The 19,406-nt window shown below is 41.9% G+C and overlaps 2 protein-coding genes across 2 annotated transcripts; both read right to left on the bottom strand.

The window, feature by feature from the left end:
• Nucleotides 1–10,078: 10,078 nt before the first annotated feature.
• LOC147443651 (10-deacetylbaccatin III 10-O-acetyltransferase-like) lies at nucleotides 10,079–12,742 on the bottom strand. The gene is made up of 2 exons (XM_086526455.1): nucleotides 12,097–12,742; nucleotides 10,079–11,373 (listed from the first exon to the last, which is right to left on the bottom strand). The coding sequence occupies exons 1-2, from the start codon at nucleotides 12,574–12,576 to the stop codon at nucleotides 10,318–10,320; spliced, it is 1,536 nt and encodes a 511-aa protein (XP_086382581.1). The 5' UTR covers nucleotides 12,577–12,742; the 3' UTR covers nucleotides 10,079–10,317.
• A 296-nt stretch (nucleotides 12,743–13,038) lies between these two features.
• On the bottom strand, nucleotides 13,039–13,989 carry LOC147443650 (uncharacterized). The gene is made up of 2 exons (XM_086526456.1): nucleotides 13,638–13,989; nucleotides 13,039–13,516 (listed from the first exon to the last, which is right to left on the bottom strand). The coding sequence occupies exons 1-2, from the start codon at nucleotides 13,975–13,977 to the stop codon at nucleotides 13,395–13,397; spliced, it is 462 nt and encodes a 153-aa protein (XP_086382582.1). The 5' UTR covers nucleotides 13,978–13,989; the 3' UTR covers nucleotides 13,039–13,394.
• Nucleotides 13,990–19,406: the final 5,417 nt, after the last annotated feature.

The following is a 19,406-nucleotide window of genomic DNA, read 5'->3' as shown; positions in this document are numbered from 1 at the left end:
ACTAAATTCTCCTAAGTACTGGGAACCTTGTACATTAGATGAAATACTTGGATAATGAGATATGTTTGGAAGGTCGTAACAGTCATTGCTCGCTTCTTGCGAAGCTTGCAATGCGGTATCCACACGTAGAGCTCGATGAAACGAACACAATGATGCCGTCAAAATTTTGATGCGACAACTGCGTGGTGCAATGCAAAGAAATGAATTCACAGTAGAGAGAAGATGACACACGATGTACAGAAGAACCTTATCTGCTCCTTCCTTTTTCCATAATAATTCTCATGTCAAAAAATTTACAAAGTTTCCTTATTGAACTCTTTAGCTTCGAGTACCTTCAAGTCCTTCACCCAAGAAGAGCTCTGCAAGATTTTGTTACCATATACATGTGGTAGTGATGTGTGTGAACACACTAGGACCGCCGGGGCATTTTTTCCCTCTTTAGGAGGTTTTTTCCCCCGTGCATTGTATATACGCCCATCACTCTAGGGCTATCTATCTTTCCATTGCACACTAAGTAACACACTCTCTATTGTGTGCCTTGAGCTTCCTTCGTCTTCTCCAAGCTGTGTGTGTTTCTCTGCAACCCTAATTCCAACAATTGGTATCAGAGCAGGTCACGTCCTCCCGGGCTTAGTCGCCAGCTGCTCCAGCACACGCCTGCTCACTTTCTCCGATTTTAGTGAGCTTTGGCAAGCGTTCGCAGGTCGACAAATATTTTGGGAGAGCTCGAAGAGCTTGGTCTGCTCAGAATTTTGATTTGGGCTCATTTCGGCCTCCGTTTCCACTACGGGCAGTACTGCACAGGTTATTTCGTCATTTTGTGCAGATTTTCTGTCAGTGCCGTTTTCTGCATAACAGGTGCCTTATAGTCTTCTACGGTTTGTGCTATATAGCACAAGTTGTTCCCGCTCCATTTCTCCTATTTTCGGGCAGTTTTCACATCAGGTGCAGCATTTACCATGGCTAACAACAACAACACAGATGTGTTCAAGATGTTTGCTGCTGAGGACAGGTTGGATGGGGACTACTACCCTATGTGGGCTTATATGATGCAACACGTTCTTGTGTCAAAAGGTGTCTGGAACATTGTGCAGGGCATTGATGTACGTCCTGGTTCTGAAGATGTAGGCGATATTGAGGATGTTGCAGGTCTTGCTGCAAGGATTGCAGCTGTTAGAGTTGTTTTGCCTACAGCAGAACAAGCTCGTTGGGATGTTAAGGATGCGCAGGCTCATGCATTGATTGCGTTGTCTGTGAAGCGCACCATTATTCCTCACATCCGTTCAGCAAAATCTGCAAAACAGGCTTGGGATATTCTAGCAGGTCTTTATGCAAGCCGCAATGAGGCTAAAATTGCTTTGCTGCGTAAAGAGCTAGAGTCGAAGATTATGCATGAGGAAGATGATATGGACACTTTCCTTGCTAGTGTCAAGGATATCAATGAGCAACTCATTTCTGCAGGTGAAGTCATTTCTGACAGTTCCCTTGTGCAGACTGTTCTTGATGCCTTACCAGATTCCTACCAGACTTTTGCTAGTACTTGGAGACTGATGACCCAAGGAAATCCTGAAGTTGTCAAGTTTGATGCATTATGCACATTGCTGTTGCAAGAGTCACTTTCTAGAAAAAACAGGACTAGGCAGCGTGCAGTTGAACAGGCTTTTATTGCTTCTCAAAGAAAGGGTGGTAACAGTAATGCAGCCACTTCTTATGGTTCTGCTGCGAGTGGCAAAATTTCTGTTCCTAATGCTTCTGCTGGCAGCACTTCGTCTGGCAATTCTGGTGATAAGGGCAAAAAGAAGATGCGTTGCCATTATTGTAAAGCCAATGATCACTTGATCAAGTCGTGTCCTAAGTTGAAGGCCAAAGAGGCTAAGAAGAAAGAGGGTGGTTCCACTGCAAATGCTGGTTCCACTACAAATGCAGCCATTGTTGAGTCTTCTGTGAAAGGAGATTGTGATGCTGATGTTGATGCAGAATGGGCTTTTAGCGCAGAGTGCACTTACAATCCTGCTGTCCATGATGCATGCTTGTCAGTTGCTGCAGATTCACATGTGTGGTATTTCGACAGTGGTGCTACAAAGCACATTACCTCACATCGTGAATTGTTTACCTCTCTCGAGTCTGTCCCTCATGGGAATTCAGTCACTTGTGCCAACAACGCCTCTTATCCAGTTCAGGGAGTTGGAAAGATTGTGCTCATTGCTGCTAATGGCAGTTCCTTCACACTTGTTGATGCACTTTATGTAGCTGGGATCAAGAAGAATCTATTGTCTGTATCCGCACTTGCTAGACTTGGACTTGTAGTCAAATTTGTGGATGACAGATGTACAGTTCATGATCTCAATTTTGGTGATGAAATTGTTGCATCTGGGCTTTTGTGCCGTGGGCTGTATAAGCTCACTTTGTATGACAAGTGTGGACAAAATTTTGCAAATGCTGTTGTAGATTCAAGGGCTATTTCAGATGCAAAACTTTGGCATGCACGTTTTGGTCATCTGAATTTTGCCAGTTTGCTGCGTTTGCAGAAATCTGATATGGTTGCTTCTTTGCCGCCTCTTGAAGCACCTATCAAACATGTTTGTGAAGGCTGTATTCTGGGTAAAATGCAGCGTTCTAAGTTTCCAAAGGATGGTTCAGTTAGGGCCACATGCAGGTTGCAGCTTGTGCATAGTGACGTTTGTGGGCCCATGCAAACTCCGTCCTTGGGCAATTACCTGTACTTCGTGACTTTCATTGATGATTACTCCAGGCATGCATGGGTATTTCCGCTTAAAGCAAAGTCCGAAGTTTTTATGTGCTTCAAACAATTTTTGGCTATGGCTGAAAATGTCTCAAAATGTACTATGGGCACCCTCCGTTCCGATCGAGGGGGGGAGTATATGTCTCATGAATTTAATGCATTTCTGGCTAGTCGTGGGATAAAACACCAATGTACAGTGCCTTATACACCTCAGCAAAATGGTGTTGCTGAGAGGAAAAACAGGTCACTAACGGAAATGGCACGATGTATGGTCAAAAGTCAAGCTTTGCCGCATTCTTTTTGGCTTGAGGCCATCATGTGTGCCACTTATGTACTTAACAGGTGTCCTACGAAAGCTTTGCAGTCTATTACTCCATATGAAGCATGGCATGATAGAAAACCTTCTATTGAGCACATGCGTGTTTTTGGCTGTTTGGCATATGCTTTGGTGCCACAAGTGCAGCGCAGAAAATTGGATGATAAGGCTGTCAAATGTATTTTTGTTGGTTATAGTGCTGAAAGCAAAGGTTACAGGTTGTATCATCCGCAAACAAAACATATTTTGGTTTCACGGGATGTAGTGTTTGTGGAAGATTCTGTTCAACCCTTGCTGTCATGTACTAGAGACAGTAATGTAAGCTCACAGGACATTTATGACACTTTGTTGCCTCTTTTCAGTGGTGGAAATACGAATGTAAGTTCCAATGAGGCAAATGTACAGCCTATGGGGGTTTCTGAAAATGTTTTAGAACAGCCTATTACTGATGCAGATGTACATGATGTACTTGATGAGGAAAGGGCTGAAAATGAGCAGGCTAGAGGTATGCCAAAATGGCTGGTGCACACTTTGCGTGACAGTAAATTGGATGCACCTTTATCTAGTCGTACTCGTTCAGGCTCTCGCCATGCATCTTATGCATCAGATTGTTATGCTTTGGCTGTGTCTAGTTTACATGATGTTGAGGAGCCTCTGTCTTTTGATGAAGCACAGAATTCAGAAAATTGGATTGCTGCCATGAAATCAGAATATGATGCACTTATAGAGAATGACACATGGACTTTATGTGATTTGCCTCCTGGCAAAAAGGCCATTGGTACCAAGTGGGTTTACAAGTTGAAACGCAAGCCGGATGGTGAGATCGATCGCCATAAGGCTCGACTTGTTGCAAAGGGTTATGCACAACAAAAAGGCATAGATTATGAAGAGACTTTTGCTCCCACTTGTCGTATGACTACTGTGCGTTTTCTATGTGCATTGGCAGCTCATTTTGGTTGGGATGTACATCAATCAGACATTGTTACTGCTTTCTTGAATGGTGACATATTTGAGGAAGTTTATGTAACGCAGCCTCGCGGTTTTGTCATAAAAGGACAAGAGGACAAAGTGTGCAAATGTAAGAAGGCTTTGTATGGGTTGAAGCAATCTCCTCGTGCTTGGTATGAGAAAGCTGACACTCATTTGGTTAAACGAGGCTTTCGTAACAGTCCAACAGAAAGCACATTGTATGTAAAGCGTGAGGATGATGTATTTCTCATTGTGGTTCTTTATGTTGATGATTTGCTGATCACTGGACCAAATGAGAGACATATTGCTGAATTTAAGGCTGATTTGAATGCTACTTTCAAGATGAAAGATTTGGGGCTGTTGCATCATTACTTGGGTATACAGTTTAAGCAGTGTGATGGTGGTATTGCCTTGTGTCAGAAAAGTTACATAGAGACATTGCTATGTAAGTTTGGACTTGAGGATTGCAAACCTATTGCCACTCCCATGGAAACAGGTTTGAAGTTGAGTCTACATGATGCTGGCGATCCTGCTGATGTCACTCTTTACCAAACTGCTGTTGGCTGCCTCATTTATGTATGCAACACGAGGCCAGATATTCAGTTTGCAGTCTCGCAGGTCAGCAGATTTATGCATAGCCCAGGGTCTCAGCATTGGCAGGCTGTCAAGAGGATTTTCCGCTACCTTAGTGGCACTTTACATCTTGGCTTGTTTTATCCCAAGGGGGGATCATTGCCGCCAGACTTACATTCTTTTTCGGACTCAGATTGGGCTGGTTGTTTTGACACGCGAGTGTCCACAAGTGGTTTTTGTTTCATGCTTGGCAGTTCATGTATATCATGGTTGAGCAAGAAGCAACCTACTGTGGCCACTTCGAGTTGTGAGGCTGAGTACAGGGCAGTCTTCACAGCTACGGTTGAGTGTGTATGGCTCAGACGCCTTATGGCTGACTTGGGTGTTGGACAGGACACTGCCAACACTATCTACACTGACAGTCAGAGCGCATTGGCAGTTGCGAGGAACCCAGTTTTTCATGCTCGCACAAAGCACATTGAGGTGCATTACCACTATGTCAGGGAGAGGCTCTCAGCAGGAGAGATCAGCTTGGCTTATGTGCCAACACAGGACAACCTTGCAGATCTTTTCACAAAGGCATTGTCTCGTGAGAAGCTTGAAGCTTTCCGCAAAGCTTTGAGCTTACTCCCCTTTGTGGACTAATCTTGTCCTCAGGGCATGGCACTTCCCTTTACTCATGTGCCAGCTCTCGTTCACCGCATCACTCCAGGGGGGATTTGTTACCATATACATGTGGTAGTGATGTGAGTGAACACACTAGGACCGCCGGGGCATTTTTTCCCTCTTTAGGAGGTTTTTTCCCCCGTGCATTGTATATACGCCCATCACTCTAGGGCTATCTATCTTTCCATTGCACACTAAGTAACACACTCTCTATTGTGTGCCTTGAGCTTCCTTCGTCTTCTCCAAGCTGTGTGTGTTTCTCTGCAACCCTAATTCCAACAGATTTTAGGCCTTGAAGGAGTTGGTTGTGAAGGTGGGAGTCCCACCTTCACCATCAGTGCCTTGATTTTCCATATGATGGATTTGCAACCTCTCCTGAGTCATTTTTATCATAAAGTTCTTTATGAGATCCTTGAGTGTAGTCAAATTTGCATTAATGGTTGCCAAATTACGCTCCATTTGATATGTGCGATGGAGCAAGGCAATGAATTTTTGCATGTCAACGAACCTGTGGTCGTCATTCAATTCATCTCACTCTGAGGCCTATATGTCTTCTATAATTTCCTTTGTATCCCCTAGAGACACTAATTCGACGAAATCAAAGCTCGTCCGTTTTCCATAATTTTGTACCCCCTACAGGCACTGATTATTGCAAATTTTTTTATTCAAAATTTTTTTAGACTTTATGGGTTACCTCAATTTATAATTTTGATAGAGATCAAAAGTTTACTAGACATTTTTTGCGGCAAGTGTTTGCTAAATTGAATGTCCCTTCAAATATGAGTAGAGGTGATCAACTTGAGCTAGATGGTCAGATTGAGAAGGTGAACAAAAGTTAGAATATATGTCCAACCTATCTGCCTAATAGATAGAAAGATTGGGATACAAATCTTTCCTTGATTGGATTCACTTATAATACTCATCCACATTGAGTTATGGGTTTCACACCATTTGAAATGAATTATGGGATGAACCCTCTGATCTAGCTCCACGAATTTTAGGTTCTCAACCTAGTTGCCCTGCTGTGGTGGTGAGTTTTCTTGCCAAGATGCAAACATGCTACCTTTAGCCCAAAAAAGGATTCAGAAAGCAAGTGATAGGGCTAAACATTATGCAAATTACAAGAGATCCTTTAGGACTTTGGAAAAAGAAGAACAAGTGTTTCTTCAAGTTCCTTCAAAGTCTACTTCTTTGTCAATCGGTAGGTGTCAAAAGCTTTCACCAAGATACTATGTTCCTTGGAAGATCATTCAAAAGATTAATGAAATAGCCTATTGATTGGAGCTAACTCCACAGTGTGGAGTTCATCCAATGTCTCATGTTAGTAAATTGATACGGCCGGTTTAAATTTGAACATCATTTGGATGGTCTATGGCCCTTTGTATGTACTTTAGCTTTATTTCAAAAGATGATAATGTCATTGATGGAAGTGTTCTTTTATAAGATTCAACAGATTATGACCCTGATCTAGACAAGATACTAGATAGGAGAGAGAAACAATCGAGAAACCATATCCTTCAAGAATTTCTAGTTTCTTGGAAAGGTCTTCTACCTACTGATACTACTTGGGATCGAGCGGGATTTATCCGTCAAGACTTCCCTACATTTCTCATTACAGTGACCTTGTTGAAGGTGGAGAGAATGTTAGACGATGACGATGTTTGCAATTTGAGGGGCAACTAGGTTGGCTGTGAAGCCCTACATCTGGCATGTTGGGCGAGGAGTGGTGATGCCCAAGGCCTAGCTCGGGATTTGGTCTCCAAAAGGGGGGAAGTTGCACAGACCAAGCCTTGGGAAGGAGGCCCAAGATCACTCCCAAGTGGAGGTCAAATAGGATGGGTGATGAGATTTCAAGATGCCATTGAATGCAGTCAAAATGTGACTCTTGCTATGTATTTTTTGCAACAATATTTCTCATTCAAATAGATCTTAAATTTTTTTGCCATTATACAAATTGCTTATTTCATTAGCAAACACCATTCATAATCTCACACAACTGTGACATAATAGAGTCGATAAAACATCTAATTTTTTTTTTTTCAAGGGAATGTCCACACGACTTAGCTTATCTTTTTGTTTCAATGAGATATTTGGAGCGATTTCGCTACTCAAGATCATGTAGCAGTGTGATGGTCACCTTTGACACCCCCTTTCCCAATGGTATTGACATGCAATAAGGAAACCATAACAAATCTACTAAAAAACCATGAGAAAAAGCATCAAGAGAATTTTGAAAATTCCTTCAATTAAATCTTTCCAAGCGATGTCACAAGCATTGAGCAATTTTGTATCAAAATGGTTGTTGGCTCGATTTTTTACATTATTCTAAGCATAAGCAGTTTTCCTTACTTTAGGCATACAAAAACCCAAAAAGATTGCACAAGTAGCAAGAACAAGAATATTTTGATTGTTGACAAGTAATAACACTCAATTGGACCCATTCGTTTGGAAGCTACTCTAAGTAGAACCCAATTGCAATACATTAGGCTCCACTTCCCTCAATTGGACCAATTTCAACTTATTAGCACCAGCTATATGTAGTTGACATGGAATAGGACATGGTTGGCCCAAGCACACTTATTGGCATCACTGTTTGCTAACTAGAGATGGTGATGTAAGTAATTAGCATATGCAATGGCCTCAACGATTACATGCCTCAAAGGAGGGAGCAAAGAAAATTGGATAACTTTCACTTGTGAGGATAACATAGATGATAATTTTGTTCAAAAATGCATTCTCTGATGAGCTTACAAAATATGAAATTTCAAAGACATCAAAGGGTGCATGTATTGGATTTTCTATGAAGACAAGTGAGAGAACTTGATTAAAAAAGATGACTGATGCACAAAATTTGATCGCTATTAGAATGTATTACAACACAATAATTTAGAGAATGTTGATGCTAATCTTTAAACGAATGTTAATGTTGACAAGCATGCTATTAATGTGGATGGTTACTGTAGTGAACATGTCAAAATTGAATTGGAGAAATTTGCATAAATTGCAAGCTGAAGATGCAGTTGTATGCTTGTATGATTTTTTTCCTAGGTGTATCATTGCTAAGAACTGATCACCACAAGCAGCTTCACTGATGATACCACAATTAGGCTTACCAACGTTGTAAGGTCCCTACCTTTTAAGATGTTTTTCATTTCCATCTTATTGAGTGTAAATAAGATACATTTGGGAGTTTAGGTACTTGTACTTGCCAAATTAGTAGAATCAAGGAATTTTAAAAAATATGACGGTAGGCGATAGCGAGGATATGACTTTTTTGCTCAAAAATTGGACACATCTGAACCGTCAAAGCTCTATCTAAAGTTCATACTCTACACTAAACCCTATTATTAATAGAGAGACACGAAGTCTAAAGACAAACAGATAAAAACTTCACATGGGCCTCACATGTAGTCACACAACAGGATAGTGAGGCACAAAAGAGAATAGAAATGAGATTATTGCATGCCATGCAGCTATTGGGGGTAAGAGGAGCCTTGAGGCCAAATCTAATATCAATTAGGGTGACACTAGCTCCTTGGGGGAGTGCTTGCTTGCTTGCTTCAAAACACTATAAATAACCACCCCCCTAGAACCCCGCCCACCCCCCAAAAACACCAAAAGATACACTATCTCTACATAGTGGTGTTGCTTCTGCCAAGGAAAGGGCTACAATAAACTACTTAGTGTTGGGTTAAATAAACATAATTCCAGCTGTCATGCCTCGAGAAACCAAGAGGCACGAATACCTTTTCAAATCCCCATACACAAGCCTACTTATAACCTCTTGTAACCCACGAATATAACAAGAAGTGGACACACACACCCCTTCGTCTACATCTCTGCGTACTCTCTCTTCTCTCCCTAATCTCTGTGTGTGTAACATGTAAGAATCTCTGATGTACACTCTTGATAGTGGACGCCCTCCTGGGCGAGTACAACAACACTTAGAAACCCAAAAATCATGTGGACTGGTAAGGTGATGAATTTAATTCTTGTCTACTTATTTGCCTGACTAACTTGAGAATAGCCAGAGAATTTTTATATTGGAGCCCAAGTTGGGCTCAACCCAACAATCGTCCCCACGTTGGGCAACACGGAAGACGAGCATATGTTGTCGAAACAAGGTGAAGGTTCAAAGAGGCATTTTAAGAGAAAAAAATGAAAAGGTCACATATGAGGCTCTTAAATGAAAGAATCCATTTACAAATTAGAAAACCAATGCTTCACATACAAAAGTGGAATGTATGCCTATCTCCTGTCTTTACTAAGGCTTGCTTTAGAAAGCCAAAAAAAGCCTTTAGACCTATCTAATCATGAAAGGTTTGCATGGTAGTGCTGAAATTGAGAAGAAAATGAAGGATAGGGCTAATGTGATTATAATAGCAGTGTTAGAATATTATGGCTTATGCTCTGAAGGGAAGAGATAGGCTTTCAAGGAAGACCAGATGGCCTCTACAATTTAAGCTTACAGCTTCCCAAAGAAATTGTCGCAGGCGCTCAACCATAGAGCCATCGACTGGTTAAGATTGTCTTACAAAGACCTTTTTCATAGATTGAATCCAGGGGAACGAAAACATGCGCACGAGCGAGAGAGAGAGATCAGGCTGCCATACAGTATATATCCCTCTTTCTACACATGTGGAAACATGCATCATTAAGTGTAATTTTACTGTGGATGATGACATCATTAAGCCCACTCACATACACGTGTTTGAAGACCTATTTCATACTCATATTCACACCACATGACAAAGCTTTAATGCTGAATTCTGTATCATGTGATGAGTCTTATTCTGCCAACAAATGCTGTGGATTTTGAAGTCAAAAACTTAATTTAGGCTTTTCAAGTTAAGAAAAGCAAAGTAAACCATTAGCAAGAGAGGCGATCCATTTTCTATGTATGATAATAAAAGTTGGCAATTTGAAAGAGAATTATTGAAGGGAGGTGGATCTATTATGACTCAGGAAAATAGGTCAAGACAAGGGTAATGCTTCAGACGATTGTGGGAACAGGTCGGGTCTCTCTCTACAGGGACTTTCGAATGTAGATTCAAAGCTTGCTGTCAGAGAGAAGGGGAGTATGGGGGAGCATATGATGGTGTATTTTTTCAGTCAAGGTGATGGGAGCATTCGTCATAACAATCTCGATGGTTTCTTCGAGACCCCCAGTAACGGCAGCCACATTCACTGGAGAGTGGAGACGAGTTGCATCGGGTGCAAAGGGAAGACTCCCCAATCCGAAATCAATCTCTTCGACACCCTCCCATAGCACTGTGAAGATCAGCACATGTGGAGGAGCCCGCTTTGTTGCATTCCTGTGTAATTGAGCAAACCTCCTCATACACTCAAGGAAGTTATCCACCAAGTCTACCTTAGCCATCTGTATCATCCTCACCACTTCACTTAGGTCACTTTGAACCAGATCACCCGCCTGGGCGCTCACCATGCAATTAAACCCATATTGGCCATAGAATGCTACATGCACATCGTGTGGCACCGGCGCTGGGAAGAAGAGCACAACCTCACTTGACAGCGGCAAGGCAAGCACACGTGTTCTCTCACGCCAGATCAGAGCTGCGAGCGCTTCAAACTTGTTGCAGTTGATGCGAATGCTGTCCTTCAGATGGCTCAGATACTCCAAAGAGATGGTGATATTGCTCAAGCCATGGACGTTGTCGTGGAAAGGTTGGTCTCTTGCCTCCATGTATGGTAGTGTATGGTCAGAGCTGTGCACATGCACATCCTCATAGTGAGGACGTTCTCTTCTATCTAAGTAGTGGGACTTGTGGTCCCCATACACACTCTCACCATAAGAAGGATCTCTTGTTTCAACATATTGTAGCTTATGGTGGTCATTAACATGCACATATTCTGCAGGCCCATGTGCAGCCATCTCTAAACTTGGGAAATGGAACTTCTGCGGCCAATGCGGCAGTTGTGACGGAATTGTTCCGCCCCAGATAGGCGTTGTCACTGCAATGAGCTGGCTTGACGACTTGGTCATTTCCGACCATGCATGGAGAAAATGCAGCATGCCTGCACTATCACACAAGCTTTGCAGCACCCTTACACTTAATACAAAACCACCACAAGTTAATGTCGTCACCTGGATGCACAACAGCACAAGCAAAATCAGTAAAGCATGTTTTGGACCTCGCAGTGAAAGTGTAAGACTAACAAATCTACTTACACAACTTTACAACACATAATGCTCAAGTTCCCCCAAACACTGCATGGTGTAAAGGTGACAAAACCGCTGAGTTTAAAACGACAAATAATTAAGACTGTTATCAAACACCAGGTTCTAGTAGCTCTACTGCTAGAATTGTCTTGTTTGATGTTGAGCAGGCACATTGAGATGCTAAATATGCTTAGGCTCATGAGAATGCGATACGGAACAAGTCTCATATATGGCGGTCCTAGAAATCTACATACATGTGAAGGACATCTCACGAATCACACAGATGTTAAATGCATCACTAGGACATGTACTTCAGCCGATCATCCTCAGTATGTACAAATTATCTATGCATGCAACTTACAAATGGTTAATGTTTGCCATCGGAACACCGTTGATTGGAAAAGGAAAGCAATTATAATATGTATCCTTTCATGCGAAGTATGTATGCAAATACCCTAAATGGCCCACACAATGTGACGACTTGTGCTTGTGAAACCTCTTCCTAGTTAAAGAAGGATTGGCAATGTACTATTTTAGAGTTTTCATACAAAATCCTGTCCCAATTATTCCTGGGAATTTTGCAAGAATTGCAAAAAACAACCTACACATGGCATTATCAGACTGAAAGTGTGAGGCAAAATCGCAAACCTGAACCACCAAGGGGCAGACCTCCGTGGAAGCGTCACCCACATAGTCATAGTGAAGCTCAGACCAATACACTTTGTCAAGCTTCTTGAGCTCAGCAAGTGAGACATTCGCTTGCGCCTCGACAAACATAGCACCCAACCCATTGCACACAAGCTCGAGGTTCCCCCTCTCTATGACGCCTGTTGGAACTCGAAGGCGCCCAGCCAAAGGATAGTATGAATAGAGCACCTTCTCCAGGCCTCTTGCAATTGCATGTGCAGGGTTTATCATCGTCTCATGGTTGGTGAAGCTGTGATGATGGTGACCCTCGAATAAAAGCATGTGGGAGCTCAATATGCTGCCATATCCAGCGTGTGCATGAACAGCAGGAAGATAGAGTATGGTTTGGGGGGTCTCGCCAGCAGGAGGCACTAGACGTGGAGCCCTTCTCAAGACCACCAGAAGATTGATGGGATCAAAGGGGCTGCGAAGAGGCTCCATTCTTGTCGATCTAAGAAATAACAGAGCTTTGATACAAGGGTATGGCAACTCTGCTGTTTAATGGGATTGAGCTAGCCCTTGGTTTGGCTTGGTGCGGAGAAAAGGAGGAGTGTAGATTACAAGAGGAGATACGCAGAAAGAAGAGTTGTCTCACCTGCGCCAACCTCCATTGTTGAAGACGCACCTCTCTCTCCGCTTTAAGGGCTTGGGGCGCATGGGCATATGCTTTCCTTTGCTACAAGCAGCGCCTTTCCGGTCCCTGCAAGGAACTGCATGTGCTACTTCCATCGCAAGCCTAGTTTTCCACCTTTGCGATGCCTTGCATGCTGCATCACTCCCTCGCGCGCACGCCATCTCCAAGTTTGCGTCTGTCCTATGGTTACTTGCAGTGAGGGGGATGCGCTCCTAGAATATTATATCCAAACTAGTGTGGCCGGAAGCCGCCTCTTTCTCTCTCTCTCTCTCTCTCTCTCTCTCTCTCTCACACACAGCGGCCCGGTTCTCTCTCTCTCTCAACGGCAGGTTGCAGTGCGCACACCTCCGGAGCTGGTCGGTTGAAGCTGCTCACGACACGTGGCGAAGGGAAGGACCGGAATCCCCTCCCCTTTTATCTACTAGTATAGATGAACTTGTACTACTATGTGTATCGATGAATGTTTTTTGTAATGTACGTGCTACATGTAAATTCTTAGAGACGGAAAGTATGTCAAAAATGAAGTTTTTTTCGAATGGTTGATAGCGATTAACATCGGATCGCATTTTTGAAGGTGGTTGTCGAATGTGCTCTGTCTTTCGTCTTTCAAAATTGTTTGTGAGATCTATGTACTTTCGTCCGTTTTGACGGCATGTGATGGAGTAGACTGTGTATTCAATGTCCGTTGTTTTTTGCTCAGTTGATTGTCGTGGTCGAGAAGCAGAACTTGAGGCTTGTTGTCCTGTTCTGCACAACAAAAGGAAGAAAGAAAAAAAACAGGATTAATGTAAGATTGCATGCTGAAGCTTGAGAGTATTAGACAATCGAGCGGGATATTTCTTGATTTTTTTTTTCATGGTGGTGTCACCTGTGGGTGGGTTGTCGATGTTGATGAAAGCGTATGGATAGTCACTTCCAAAGCGTGCTTTGTAAACACCCTTGTTGTGTTGCCACGTCAGCTTTTGTTTTGTAATTGATGGTGGCTCGTCGTTGCACTGTCTCTTGAAGCTTGTGAAGATCTCACTTGCGTCATTGTTTGTTGTATCTAAGAGGTCCTCGAGCGCGACATCGTAGCCATAGTGCAACATCTCAAGAATGTACGGCTTTATTGGTGTCTTCAATTGAAGCAGACGATTACCATCCTCGACTGTCATGAGATCCTCGGGCACGTCAATCTCTATAGATAGTTTGCAAATGATCTCTTTCATTAGACCTAGAAAAAAAAGGAGTATTAGAAGGGACAAACAAATTTGTTGTCCTTGTAAAAAAACATGTTTTTTTAATGTTTAAAGCAATGAGAAGAAGGAAAAAAAAAGAGAAAATTGCATGTGTGTAGAGCTAACCTGTTGCTCTTTTAATACCCATACTCTTGTTTTGTTCGAGTTGCTTTACAGATTTGTCTACTAACAATCGCAGTTCAACATAGTTTGCAAAACCGTTGACGTAAGTGTCCGGCTGGCAACCTACCAGGTTAAGCAAATGCATTTGTCTCTCTGTTGGATACTGACGTGGTTCGATTTGGGGTTTTTTCTTTGAGGCAATGTTTTGCTTGAAAAGGGTAACAAGTCTCTGCAAGGTTATACAAATGCGATCAGTATTTTGTGTGCATTGCTGGATCATAATATTGTGATATGGTTTATAGAGCAGTATACCTTTGAATTGCTCATTTTATCCTCTTCGTTATTTATGTTGCTTGCAATGGTGACATGGTTAGAGTTCATACTGGAAAAACCAATAGTAGAATTGTGAAGAAGCACTGAGAAAGTGTTCATAAGAATCGAGACAAAAGTAGAGTGCAAGATAACGCTACAAAGAGTGCAGTGCAAGTTGATGATAATTTCGAAAGATCAAAATTGAAGAACTCTTGAGACATCAGTTATATGTTTATAGATTATTTTTTGCACAGATGCTGGAAAACAAAGGTATATGAAAATTTAATGAACTATTAGAGTACATGATTTACTAGCCACCAAAACATTTTTAATGAGTTCCGTGTATAACATGGAGTGGAACAGGGCGAAATATATCAGGAGTCGATAGATTGAGAATTCGGAGATTGCGACGATCTGTGATTTGCGATAACATGACGTATGCAAGCCCATTGCAAATGCATCTCTGAAGATAAGAAGAACTTTGGTAGAAATTGTTGCACCATGTGCCTTGTGTCCAGTCATGGCGTATGCAAGTGTCAAGGGGAATGTGGATTTGTGAAACCATGTGCCATTGGCTGCAGTTCTTTTATGCTTTGTTCGACGAAGTGTCATCTTTTTACTTGTGCAATGAATGAGAACAACAGTACATATAAGTTGACCTTCGTTGTTATGCGTTATGGCGTCAACAGAACATGTTGCACCATTTGCTGCACTGATTGTTAAGTTGATGTTTTCAGTGATCCAGCTTGTTGAACTTAAGGTCTAGGAGCCATTGCTGAAGTACATTTATGTTACCTGCGTTCGTCTTCAAGTCAACTTTTGTAATGTCAATTTGATTGTACAACTTATTCAAGGCAAGGTTGTTGTAGTGTTGGACGTCTGATCTATGAGTGCAAATTACTATAGTGGAGTCGTTGATGTAGTCTGCCGATTTTGGTTTTGTGTTTGAACCTGGATGTCTCATTACTAGGCAAACTAGTCACACAGTTTGGGATTTATGCCAAAATTTTAGGTAATTACTCTAATTTATAACTAAAATGTCCAATTTTTTACCTCTAAAATCAAGGTTCAATGAAACTCTATCCAACATTTCACATATTCGAATGAGAAATTTACACCACAAACCAGGTTAAGTGAGCACTAATTGGAGTCCCAACTAGTCATGTTGGGTAGGCATTGTTGTCTAAGCCATGAAATGTTTGATGGAGGAGGTGGAGAGTAATACTTTGTTAGGGGCCGCCACCTCGCCCCCTCCTGCCCACAGCACCGCAGAGACCACACACATGTCATTTCTTCAATTTTAAGGTATGTCTAAGTTTTTATTTTCCATTGATGGGTGGCTCCCAATTTCACCAGAGTTGATGGTCACGGCGGCTCCTTTGTCAATTGATGTATGGAGTTTGATGAAGTCTGGTCTTGTTGATGCCCTAGCTCAGCTTTGAGTAGGGCTCTTGAGTAATTCTTTTTGGGGCTTAATAAACTACTACTTATTAAACTAGCGTGCCATGAATACTTAGGCAACAAGGTTGGTCCAAACATGATATGAAATTATGACTCTTTTCATAACCCTTTAGAAGGGGTCATATGTTTTGCATAAAGAAACTGTTTTTGCAAAATCTCACTAACAATTATAAGGGTGCTACTGTCTCCTGGAAGGATTGTGGTATACCCGAGTTTTTTTGTTGAAGGGTGATCCAAGAGCTTGTATAGAATTTATTGACCATCCAAACCTTGCAAGATTGGAGGATTGGGAGTTAGCAAGTGTCAATGGTTTTGTAAAAAAAATTGCTAACATAGTTTCTAAAAGATCATTAGAAATTCATGATGTGCTTGCACACATGTGTCCCCCCCCCCAAAAAAAGGCATGTGTATGTATGGTGGGGAGGTGGCACTATCATTGCCCAGATTTATGATCCATATGGAGCATGCCCTGCTCTCGTATACTTGTTTTCTCCCCCATTGTTGAATGGTTATGACATGCTTCTCCTCCAGTGTTGGAGGGTCTCTATGATGATTCTCCTCCATGGGTAGAGGATCCAGAGCCGAGGCTGTAGCTAAAGCCCTGTATGAAAAATTACAACTCAAAGAAATTAGAAGAAGAGAGGGGTCAATAGATCAAAGAAGTAGAGGATATCCATGCCAAACACTTTTGTCATTCTGTTTAGAAATTTTTACAGTAGTCAATAATCACAATTATTAAACATTTGTAGTCACTTTCGAGATTGACTCTTGACATCAACAAGGAACATTCATAATACCTGCTTATCTTAGGACAACCGTTCATTGTAGGTATAAGGATGGGAACCAAAATTCTAGATGGTCGATCTACATATGCCATGATTTGTAGCAAAGATGGAAAGAAATTTGTTCAATTCTTGATAGTGTGCGCCAATCATAACAGAAACATGGATAGTCTTAGAGATCATCCAATTCCAGGGTTACAAGGAATTCAGAGACCTCACGGGTTTTCAAGATTTTCTAGGGGTACCATTGTAAAACGGGACTACAATGATACACAAAAGAAAGAGACCTTATCTAGCTTTAATAGTTGAGAGATTCTTTCTTTAGGATTTTTGGGCTTGCCATCGAAAGGTTCAATTTCTTTCAAGAAGTTTAATGATCTATGCAAGTGGGAGAAGAAATTTGTGTGTAGTATGCATAGTGAGCTACAAGGACGTGAAGTAATTGTATTGGATAAAGTGTTCTCAAGGGTATTAGAGAAATCTTCTTTGATTGATACTATCGCAAACCTAGAGGTTGTAGTAGAATCTAGGTCAAAATGAGGAAATGAAATTGTGAGACTACATTCCATTGATGAATGATTGCATAGGCTCATGATAGTCTAGAGGAGGCAGTTGATGTTCACGTGGATACAAGGATAAAATGGTTGCAAAGAAAGTGAAGCCAGTGGCTACACCTCTTATAGAGGGAAGTGACCAAGTCATTGAGAAAGCATCAAAAGGTTATGTTCCCTAGGATCCGAAAAACATTCCACACAAGTTTATAGAAGAGACATTGAATGAGCTCAAGTTTGGAGACGGTTTTCTTTCAGAAGATGAGACCAGGTCTTTGCAAGAGATGATTGCAAAGCATGGGAAAGCTTGTCACTTTCAACCAAGTAAAATTGGATGTGATGATCAAGATAAAGTAGCTCACATTGTTTTATTCACAATATAACATCTGCCTTGACCGACTCCAGTTCCTAAGGTTCATGTGTCAAAGCTTATCAATTTGTTGATTGAGAAAATTTGGATGGGGATCCTCTTGTGCTCCCTATTTGAATTGGTGATTTAGTGTACTCAAGAATAATGGTTCTTTTAAGGGTTATCCTAGATTTGCATCCACATAAGAAGGTAAGAATTAGGAATATGGGTACAAGCCATATTGTGGACGAGTGCAAAAGTTTTTGCAAGGTGATCAATATATTATATGGGTAATTTTGACTTAGGATATGATCCATTCTAGTTGGCAGAGGAAAGCAAGGATTTGATTGTAATGAGGACTCCATTAGGATGTTGGAATTAGGGTTGCAGAGAAACGCACACAGCTTGGAGAAGACGAAGGAAGCTCGAGGCACACATTAGAGAGTGTATTACTTAGTGTGCAATGAAAAGATAGATAGCCTTAGAGTGATGGGCGTATATACAATGCACGGGGGAAAAAACCTCCTAAAGAGGAAAAAAATGCCCCGGCGGTCCTAGTGTGTTCACACACATCACTACCACATGTATATGGTAACAAATCCCCCCTGGAGTGATGCGATGAACGATACTTGGCACATAAGTAAAGGGAAGTGCCATGCCCTAAGGACATGATCAGTCCACAAAGGGGAGTAAGCCCAAAGCTTTGCGAAAAGCTTCAAGCTTCTCATGAGACAATGCCTTTGTGAAAAGATTTGCAAGGTTGTCCTGTATTGGCACATAAGCCAAGCCGATCTCTCGTGCTGAGAGCCTCTCCTTGACATAGTGGTACTGCACCTCAATGTGCTTTGTGTGAGCATGAAAAACTCGGTTCCTCGCAACTGCCAATGCGCTCTGATTGTCAGTGTAGATAGTGTTGGCAGTGTCTTGTCCAACACCCAAATCAGCTATCAGGCGTCTGAGCCATACACACTCGACCGTAGCTGTGAAGACTGCCCTGTACTCACCCTCACAACTCGAAGTGGCCATAGTAGGTTGCTTCTTGCTCAACCATGATATACATGAACTTCCAAGCATGAAACAAAAACCTGATGTGGACACTCGTGTGTCAAAACAACCAGCCCAATCTGATGTGGACACTCGCGTGTCAAAACCTGATGTGGACACTCGCATGTCAAAACAACCAACCCAATCTGAGTCCGAAAAAGCATGTAAGTCTGGCGGCAATGATCCCCCCTTGGGATAAAACAAGCCAAGATGTAAAGTGCCACTAAGGTAGCGGAAAATCCTCTTGACAGCTTGCCAATGCTTAGACCGTGGGCTATGCATAAATCTGCTGACCTGTGAGACTTCAAACTGAATATCTGGCCTCGTGTTGCATACATAAATGAGGCATCCAACAATAGTTTGGTAAAGAGTGACATCAGCATGATCGCCAGCATCATGTAGACTCAATTTCAAACCGGTTTCCATGGGAGTGGCAATAGGTTTGCAATCCTCAAGTCCAAACTTACATAGCAATGTCTCTATGTAACTTTTCTGACACAAGGCAATACCACCATCACACTGCTTAAACTGTATACCTAAGTAATGATGCAACAGCTCCAAATCTTTCATCTTGAAAGTAGCATTCAAATCAGCCTTAAATTCAGCAATATGTCTCTCATTTGGTCTAGTGATCAGCAAATCATCAACATAAAGAACCACAATGAGAAGTACATCATCCTCACGCTTTACATACAATGTGCTTTCTGTTGGACTGTTACAAAAGCCTCGTTTGACCAAATGAGTGTCAGCTTTCTCATACCAAGCACGAGGAGATTGCTTCAACCCATACAAAGCCTT

The sequence above is a fragment of the Adiantum capillus-veneris genome, chromosome 13, assembly GCF_014529385.1.
Source record: "Adiantum capillus-veneris isolate H3 chromosome 13, ASM1452938v2, whole genome shotgun sequence".
NCBI lineage: Eukaryota > Viridiplantae > Streptophyta > Polypodiopsida > Polypodiales > Pteridaceae > Adiantum > Adiantum capillus-veneris.
Note: the sequence above shows the minus strand (reverse complement) of the source record. Positions and strands in the feature narration are given on the sequence as shown.